This window comes from Bison bison, unplaced genomic scaffold, assembly GCF_000754665.1.
Source record: "Bison bison bison isolate TAMUID 2011002044 unplaced genomic scaffold, Bison_UMD1.0 scf7180017864297, whole genome shotgun sequence".
NCBI lineage: Eukaryota > Metazoa > Chordata > Mammalia > Artiodactyla > Bovidae > Bison > Bison bison.
Window position 1 is genome coordinate 2,389,629 of NW_011494869.1, and position 10,130 is coordinate 2,399,758.

General features: G+C 41.7%; 1 protein-coding gene across 5 annotated transcripts in view; it reads right to left on the reverse strand.

Annotated features, from left to right (window-relative positions):
* ZNF23 (zinc finger protein 23) overlaps positions 1–5,796 on the reverse strand; it is a 14,567-nt gene extending 8,771 nt beyond the window's left edge. For 2 of the 5 annotated variants that reach the window (XM_010850903.1, XM_010850906.1), the window contains exons 1-3: positions 5,768–5,796; positions 5,253–5,369; positions 318–382 (exon numbers count right to left, since the gene is read on the reverse strand). In XM_010850903.1, coding sequence (XP_010849205.1) covers positions 318–350 — 33 coding nt within the window. In that variant the 5' untranslated portion in view covers positions 351–382; positions 5,253–5,369; positions 5,768–5,796. The other 3 variants (XM_010850907.1, XM_010850905.1, XM_010850904.1) reach the window with 2 other exon arrangements.
* Between the last annotated feature and the right edge of the window lie 4,334 nt (positions 5,797–10,130).

Below are 10,130 nucleotides of genomic sequence, written 5' to 3' on the forward strand. Positions count from 1 at the left end.
GAATCCTAGACCTCTGCTATTTTCCTCCATTCACAGGCAGCTTCCACTTCTCTTATTCACCAGAGCCCTCTGCCGGTAGAGCAAGACAAACCGCTGTGCAGAACACTATACCTCTGCCTTCCCCTCACTCGTGTCTTTCCTTTCCTGGTCTCTGGACCCCATCCCTCCACATCACCCCTCTTTCCACAAGCTCCAGCCCAGCAGGCGGAAGCATGGAGGCCCCCTCCAGCTTTCACAGCAAGGCTCACCGGCTTCCCTTCTCAGTTTTCTTCAATGTGAAACTGCTCAGAGGAACAGATGAAGGACCCACAGCTCACCTCGGGCCAGGATGTCAGGAGCATGGCGGCCATCACCTGATCTCCCTCTCAGAGGTGGACTGGAGCTGAGGGAAAACAGGGGAACAAGTACAAGACAAGTCACCCCCACCAGGAACCATACAGACCCCCACAGAAGGTTTGAGACACAGGGGAGCCAACATCCAGACAGACGTGTGAGCAGAAGCTACCAGCCATGGTAAGAAAGGAGTGATCTGTTCAAAGGTTCTGTGCCCAGGGTCCTCCCAGCCATGATATCGATGCTCACTGCCAGAACTCTGGGATTTTTACAGTTCTGACATATACTGTACACATAAAAGTGTGTACATAAAATGGAGGTAGAGCCTGAAGAATACTAAAACAAACTCATGTAGCAACAGTTCAAATCAAGGGACAGAACATTCCCAAGGTCTTGGGCTTATTTGTCTTTCTCTAAATAAGCTTCCCCTTCTATTTTACAGAGAAGCCAAGATAGAGAGGCTGCAGCCCCCATACAGAGGCCTGAGTCAGGCCCCAGGGAGGCAGTTCATGGAGAAAGGTACAGCCGCTCTCTCCCATGTGCCTGTTCCCCAATACAGTTGAGAGCCCTCAAGAGTACTGATATCTCTGTAGAGATCTTGGAAGTTAGGCTCCTGCCAGGCCCAGCATTACAATGAGGATGCTGGGCTGCAAGTGAGATACCAGGCTGGCTCCTCATACCTTCCAGGCTTCTGATGGCAAAGAAGCCAAGGCCTCAGCTGCCTGAGAGAGGGAGTCACTATACTATCCAGGGTCCCATGACGTAGCACTCCTTGTTCATTATATTCCAAATGAAAGGAGTGATCTGTTCAATGGTTCTGTGCCCAGGGGTCCTCCCAGCCATGACATCGATGCTCACTGCCAGGAACTCTGGGATTTTTACAATTCTGACATATACTGTACACACAAACATGGACTGGTTATTTCCTGATTTTTACTGATTCCAAAGTCAGTCTTGAGATGTTATATTTTCTTAAAATATCCATGTCTTTCAGAATTTAAACAAATGTAGGATTATGGGAAACACTGGCTTGTGATTTTTTTTTTTTTTCCACTTTTTTCCATATCTGAAGCTTCTCTTCTTTTCCTATTTCTTTTGATATATGTGTTCTCGAGACCTTTTAGCTTTAGTTAATGTTATGGACTGAGTGTCTCCCCTCAAGATTTGAATGTTGAAGCCTTAATTTCCAATGTGACTATATTTGGAGACAGGACTCATGAAGACATAATGAGGTTAAACGAGGTCATAATCTGATAGGACCAGTGCCCTAAGAAGAGGAAGAGACTCCAGAGCGCTCTGTCTCTGCCATGTAAGGACACAAGTGAGAAGCAGCCATCTGTAACGAAAAAGAATCCTTACCAAGAATCAAATTATCTAGTACCTTGATCTTGGACTTCTAGCCTTCAAAATTAAGAGAAATCACTTTGTTGTTTAAGCAAACAGTGTATGGTGTTTTGTTATAGCAACCCAGGCAGACTAAAAACATTAGGCTGAATTGTGGTTTTTCTATGTTAACTTTGTTTTATTTTTAAACAGCCAGCTTTTTAATTTTGAACACCACTTCCTTTTCTACTTTTTAATTAAGCTCTGCTTTTTTTTAATTAATTAATTCATTTTAACTGCAGGATAATCACAATATTGTGTTGGTTTTTGCCATATATCAACATGAATGCATGGGGGCACAAATGTCCCCCTAAGCTCTGCTTTGTAAAATTTGTTTCTCTAGCTCTGTAAGAGATACCTTATGCACCTTACCAAGTCCTCTTGTCCACTCTTAATCCAGTTCCAGAGGCTCTGACCGGCTTTGCACAAGTACAACCTACCAATGCTTCCTCAAGGGTCTATACCACACATGGTAGTGGCTCCTGCCCTGGGGCTTCTCTGTCCTGTGTGCAGACATCTGCACACATCCACTGGGTCCTGAAGGACAGGGGAGTTAAAATCTGTGATGCCACCCTTGACCAACAGCAGATAGAGGTCATTGGATAAACATTTTCCCCTTTAGTCTCCCAGGTGGGCAGCCATGAGACTCCAAGGCTCTTCAAAGACCCTGTAAGTCAGAGCACCACTCTCCCATTGAGAGACCAGCCTGGCGACGCGTCCTTGTGTTGGTCCCGCCTTCTCTGTTTCATTGCCCTTGTCTTTAACTCTGTCCCAGGACTAAATTTCCAAATAAACAGCCTGCCCACAAGCCTCTGTCCAATGTTCTGCTTTTAGGGAATGCTAAACTACAAAAGGTTCTACCAATTTTATTACATAACGTTTTCTCCATAACCCATGATTACTTTTACCTAATTGTTTAGAGACCCAGTAAAGACTGAACTCTCACAAAACTCTGAGTCCTTATATATCATGGGCAAATCCTTTCAAATCTTTAAAAAATGAATAATTCTAACACTTTTAAACTGTAGCAGATACCAGCAAAATAAGTTAGTAGTAGTTTATTAACAGGACATCATGACTAAGAGGGAACATCCCATGAATGCAAGTAAAGTTCAATACTGGCATACAGGTTATACTTTTCACATTAATAAATCAAAGAAATAAAAACATACTCTCCATCTCAGTGGATGTCAAACATGTTTGATAAAATTCAACATTCACGCCTAAATTTTAAAACTAATACCCTAGGGAACCTCTCATATGTAGGTGATATACATACAAAATTATTCATTATCAGCAGTATTTTAGTAACAAAATAATTGGAAACACCTTACATGTCCACTGAGAATACATGAACAAGCAGTGTTAGGGAAATTAAATAGTCTTGTTTAGGCTTCAGAGACAACAGAGCAGGCCTCTGATCTCGCTTCTGACCTACCTGCACACTCCCCTGACTACTGCTATGGGTGCCAGCCATACCTGCTCTGAGTGTCAGAAGAGAAACACAATAGATAGATAGGGAGCAGATCTTGGAAACTGTTAAGTCCCTGGAGGAGGTCTGGCCAAACACTCCCAGACTTAGCAACATTCCAAGATTTGCAGAACAAAGCAAACAGCATTGTAAAAAAATTAACATCACTACCAGTGCTGCAGTTTTGCTCAGATTGACAATGATATCAGTTTGCTTCCTGGATCATAAAGGAGAACCCAAACTGCAATCTTTGAAGTCTCACCCATGCAGAGGATGTCCTGCCTGGGACCTTTTCCCAATTGGGACTCCAGATGTGCTGTGACACAGGACTTCTCAGTGCTGTTTGAGTCTGGATGTTGGTCAAAACCCAATTTGGTGATGTATCCTCTGCTGTTTCTCTTTTCTTTTAATGTTAGTATATTAAAAGTAAGCTATATAATTCTCTAATATTGCTATTGTTTACTTGTATGTAACAAGTGGCTTATTTTGTTAACAAATCCTTTGACCCTGAGATGAAGCGAAGACTTTCAGCAAAACAAGCTGTCATAGTATTTTTACAATGGAACATCACCCAGTAGCAAAAATGAATGACTCAGCAACACACACAATCTGGATGAATTTAGGATCATAATACTGAGTTAGGTAAGTCTCAGAAGACTTGCCCAGAAGACTTACAGACACCATGACACTACCTTCATAAAATTCAAAAACAAACAGAATTAATCACATTATTTACAGAAACAAGTATATGTGATAAAATTATTTTTTAAAATAGGTAAGGGAATGATGGATTTCCCTAGTGGTTCAGTGGTAAAAAATCTGCCTGCAATGCAAGATCGGATTCGATCCCTGTGTCAGGAAGATCTCTTGAAGAACGTAATGGCAACCCATTCCAGTATTCTTGCCTGGGAAATCCTATGGACAGAGGAGCCTGAAGGGCTACTGTCCTTGGGGCTGCAAAAGAGTCAGACATGACTCTTAGCAACTAAACAACAACAGCAAAGGCTATGATTAACACAAAATTCAAGAGAGTACCTCTAGAGGACAGAAAGTGGGAGCTGGAGTGGAGAGGAGCATACGAACACATGCAGCCATATTGGTAGTGTTCTCCTTTTTATTGGAGTGTTTCATGGGTGCTCACATCACTACTATGCTTCATAAATGCCATGCTAGATCAATCTTCTGAATGCATGAATTACATTTAAAATATATACTTATCTATATGATATGAAATACTTTTTAACGTGCAAAAGGTACTGTGCTATCTTTTGTATAAAACAAAAAGGAACTGTAAGAAAATATATGTATATATGTATATCTGGTGATTTGTGCAAAAAGAAATAAAAGGAAAAACCAGAAACTAAGGAGAATGGGTGCCTCAGGTGTGGATTGGAAGTCGGTGAAAGCAACTCAGGGAATGAAAACAGGGTAGAAGGAAACCTGGGGTGTAGAAGTAGAAGGGGTGACAGGAAATGACACCTGAGTGTGTCTTTTTGTTCTTTCTAACCATAGTACTGCTATGCATATCAAAATACACACACACATACATATACACACATACATATATTAAAAAAAAAAAATCAGCGATGGGATGGGGGTGACAACTTCCAAAAACTAAAAACAACAGCAAGTGAGCCTAACCATACCACAACATAACTGCACTGAAGCAGTAATGGAAAGTGATGGCTCTGAAAAATAATATTTTAACTAAATACTGTAAGGCTAAAAAGACCTGTACCCAAAGGTTTCTTGAGGTTGTATGATTTTTAAATTTATTTCCATTCTTCCCTATTTGGCAGTTAAAACCTAAGACCACAAATTTTCCTTTGAATACACTACAAACCACATTCCAAAAGCTTTTCAAATATATATATATGTGTGTGTGTGTGTCTTCATTACTACTTTACATTTTTAGTAAACATGCTTTCCTGAGGGTATAAATGAGCAATTCAACAACTGTTTTATGGGTATTCTAGGACTGAGAAAATCAGTATATTCCACATTGTAAAAATCATTCCCAGGTCATCGTCATCCCACAGCCCCAGAGACGTTGGGGCCAGGTTACCTTTTAGAACTAACATCGCTCCAGAAGACAGTGCCCTCCAAAATCCGGGCTTCTTCCGCTCTCGGGTGCCCTGGAGGGGCTTGGCTTTTTCTGTTCCCCCACTGACCTCGATTCACCCTGTTAGGAAGTAAGGCACATAAAGCTTATACTTGAAACGCATACAGATAAAAGCCCCTGCACTAACCCAACACGTCAAAAGACTCGTGATACTATTTTAGGCCTCTTCACCTCTGCGAATATTCCACCCTCTGGCCGCTCCAACACAAGCTCCCAAAAGGCCAGTAGCATCTTCTCCAAAGTGCTAATTGCTCGAGGATTCGCGGCTGTGACAATAACCCAGACTTCGCCTTCTACCCGACGGAACGTAATCGGCTACTAAATCTAAAGTAGGCGCGAAGAGGAGCGGAATAAGCCCACAGACACAGGAGATCCACCTCAACGGAGATTGGAGCATCACAACCGCAACCAGAGGTTTTGACCAAGCACCGCCCCCGCCTCCCGCAGCCCACACTTACCTCCGAAGCTGGCCGCTCCACGGCGCGGCCGGAAGTACGTCACTAGACCGCGGCCGAGACTCTCTAGCAGCAGCATCGCTCCTTCTCGGATGTGCTCTGCCCCCGCCCCCTGCAGCGGAATCCCGGGTACTCTAGCCTGACTTCCTTCTCCCGGCTGCGGATCTATCTAATAGAGAAAGCAGTGCTCCTCGAGGTGGGATAGGGAAGGCAAGAATGAGGCGAGCGATGGACCCAAACCAGGGGCTGGCGTTGGGGATCTTTATCGTAGTAAACCTGCAGGTATAACCAGATTTGGGAGTTGCCGGACTGGACCCCTGATCACACGATGTCAAACCTAAGGCCCCCTTTTTAAAACAAATATTTCCTAATGACCACCATAAGCTCCTGTCATGAAACTCATAGATAATAGCTTAGAAGATAATAGTATAAACAACCTACTCTTTAAAAAGTAATGTTAATAAAGGAGAAATAATTTATAAAGTGTATGTATTTCAGTAGGTAAATGTTTGGTAAGTCTGCTGTAGACCTAATAGTGAAATTGCTGTCGTGTCCGACTCTTTGGATCTCATGGACTGTGGCCTACCAGGCTCCTCCTTCGTGGAATTTTCCAGGTTAGAGTACTAGTGTGGGTTGCCATTTCCTTCTCCAGGGGATCTTCCCACCCAGGGATTGAACCGAGGTCTCCCGCATTGCGGGCAGATGCTTTACCTTCTGAGCCACCAGGGAAGCCCGTAGACCTAATAAGTCCTCAGAAAACTTGCCTCTACATATAGAACATGCAGGGTCCACAGCCATAATGCTGTATCTTATATTGGTATTTCAAAAAACTACAAGGTGTGATCCAAAATGGTTTATCACAGAATCTCCTGATTACACATACACAGTAGTTTGATTTCTGGAGAATCAGCTATGTCAAAACTGTGCAAAAATACACTGTGTTTATCCTGATTAAAAAAAAAAAAAAAGCTCTAGATTCAGGTCATCTGTAAGCAGTTTTTACCTATGTGAATGTCCATCAAGACGTATGAAAGCCTGTGAAAACTTTTCATAGGCAGGTCTGTGTTGTGCACTGCAGGATTTGTTACTCCTGGCTCCCAATCAACACCGCCAAATCTTGTGACAAAAATAGCCCTGTTAAACTCCAAAATGATCATTAAAATGTAATTTTTACTTTTAATTTTGTTGAAGGTAAATGGCAGATTGAGGTAGCTGGCTGTCTATATAAGCCTTATATATGTAAATAACTCAATGGTGCAGTTAGGAGGCAAGTTTGGAGTTCAACTAACTTTGGGTTGGTGAACTGAGGGCAGTATGTTTGTTAGGTGAGTTAGCAGAATCTTATATGCTTTGACTTATTTGGGGGGTTTGGCAGGGTGATAATGGTATATAAAGTATGAGAATTAGTGGGAGGATGGTAGGGGTTTGGTTAGGCAAGCTATTTATCAGATATAAGTGTGCATGTAGATATAAGTGTGCATGTGTGGTATGTGTGTAACTGCTCTGTATCCTGTGACCACTGACACAGTAATGTATTGTGATAGATGATGTTGGAAAATAATACTCAATTTAAGCTCAGCTACTTCTTGTACAAGGGCTTCCCTTGCAGCTCAGCTAGTAAAGAATCCACCTGCAATGCAGGAGATCCTGGTTCAATTCCTAGATCAGGAAGATCCACTGGAGAAGGGATAGGCTACCCACTCCAGTATTCTTGGGCTTCCCTGGTGGCTCAGCTTCCCTGGTAAAGAATCCACCTGCAATGTGGGAGACCTGGATTCAATCCCTGGGTTAGGAAGATCCCATGGAGAAGGAATACTTCACTCTAGTATTCTGGTGTGGAGAATTCCATGGACTGTATATCCATGGGGTTCGCAAAGAGTTGGACAAGACTGATCAACTTTCATCTTCACTCTCAAAGCTCAGCTACAAGATTCTTGACTGTGTTAAGGCCTCTGATGGCTATAGCTGAGTCCCAGCATCCTGCTCAACTTAAAAATGCCAGAAGCATGAAACGAGTGAGCATGGCTGATTAATCATTAATCTATTGAGGTGTATTACTGAAGGGGAAAGAGTGGGTGATTTTAAGTGAGATAATCTTGAAGTAAGAACCAGATGCCAGATATAGTTCATTTATAGAAATCCTAATGCTTCACTGGCCTAGTACAAGGAAAGAGGCACATTTGTGGGTGGGCTGATGATTTATCACGGCTTGATAATTATGCTCTGCCTAGTAATTATGATAAGCATGATGACTGGGAATGATTAGCTTTATGTGATATGCATGATTAAAAAAATATGTCCTGTGCAATATTAATCACTTCAGTTACCCCTGTGAATGTTTGTGGGGACTGGAACCTAATGTGAGTTGAATTGTTAATGTGTATGTAATATCAACAGGCTGATGTACATACTTATATACATAGGATACATAAATGATTCATGATTATACATATCATATACTATGCATGAGAAGGCATATATATTTATTTACATTAGTGGAAGGGCACAAAATGCACAAAGCACACCATAATATTAGTTTTTAGATGTCATTTTTAAATACTTACACAGTACTTAAAGATAATGTAAAATGTTCTTGAAGCAAGTTGTTCAGGGAATCGTTGAAGTAGAGTTCAGCTTTGGGTGTTGATGGAGGGCTGGAACATCTTCCTTGAGTCTTAGGGAAAAATGTTATTTTCCTTTTCTGTTGTAGAAGAACAAACTAATAAATACACTACAAAGACTCTTCATTTTAGGAGGTTCTCTATAATAATGCTTGTTAGTGGTATAAGGACTACAATTATAGGAAAATGCAGAACAGATCCTCTTTGTCAAATGATAATAAATGAGTGATCGACAGTTTGTCCTCCAATTCATGTCACTGTTAAGAGGTCCCCTACAAGTATGCTGTTAATAGATCCCCTACAAATACTTTGGCCACCTGATGCAAAGAACTAACTCATTGGAAAAGACCCTGATGCTACGAAAGATTGAAGGCAGAAAGAGAAGGGGATGACAGAGGATGAGATGGTTGGATGGCAATCACCGATGAGATGGACAAGTTTGAGCAAGCTCCAGGAATTGGTGATGGACAGAGAAGCCTGGCGGAGAAGACAATGACAACCCACTCCAGTTCTCTTGCCTGGAAAATCCCATGGGCAGAGGAGCCTCGTGTGCTGCAGTCCATGGGATCGCGAAGAGTCGGACACGACTGAGCAACTGAACTGAACAAGTACTCAGGATAAACACTGGCTAAGAGGTTATTATGTTATACTTCGTTGTTTTACTATATGAAGTATTGGGACCACTGATAAAATTAGGAATGAGATAGTTAATGCTAGTACACCTCGTATTTGTTGTAAATGGATCACAGAATTGCATATGAAAATAAAAAATATCATTCTTATTTGATGTGAGGGAGAGCAGTGAGGAGATTGAGACTAGTATTAGTAATATTAAGATTAGAAATAGGAACAAGGCACTCAAGATATCTTTAATTGTATAGTATAGTATAGATGAAATGTGATATTGTTCATTCAGGATGAGATCCATTTTAGACTATTAGAGCCTGTTTCACGAAGGAATAATAGGTGAAGAACTGCTAAAACTGCAATAATGAAACGCTGGGCTGGATGAAGCACAAGCTGGAATCAAGACTGCCGGGAGAAATATCAATAACCTCAGATATGCAGATGACACCACCCTTATGGCAAAAAGTGGAAGAACTAAAGAGCCTCTTGATGAAAGTGAAAGAGGAGAGTGAAAAGGTTGGCTTAAAGTTCAACATTCAGAAAACAGAGATCATGGCATCTGGTCCCATCACTTCATGGCAAATAGATGGAGAAACAGTGGAAACGATGGCAAACTTTATTTTGGGGGGCTCCAAAATCACTGCAGATGGTGATTGCAGCCATGAAATTAAAATATGCTTGCTCCTTGGAAGAAAAGCTATGGCCAACCTAGACAGCATATTAAAAAAGCAGAGACATTACTTTGCCAACAAAGGTCCGTCTAGTCAAGGCTGTTTTTTCCAGTAGTCATGTGTGGATGTGAGAGTTGGACTATAAAGAAAGCTGAGTGCCAAAGAATTGATGCTTTTGAACTGTGGTTTTGGAGAAGACTCTTGAGAGTCCCTTGGACTGCAAGGAGAGCCAACCAGTACATCCTAAAGGAAGTCAGTCCTGAATGTTCATTGGAAAGACTGATGTTGAAGCTGAAACTCCAATACTTTGGCCACCTGATGCATAGAGCTGACTCATTTGAAAAGACCTTGATGCTGGGAAAGATTGAAGGTGGGAGGAGAAGGGGACAACAGAGGATGAGATGGTTGGATGGCATCACAGACTCAATGAACATGAATTTGAGTAAA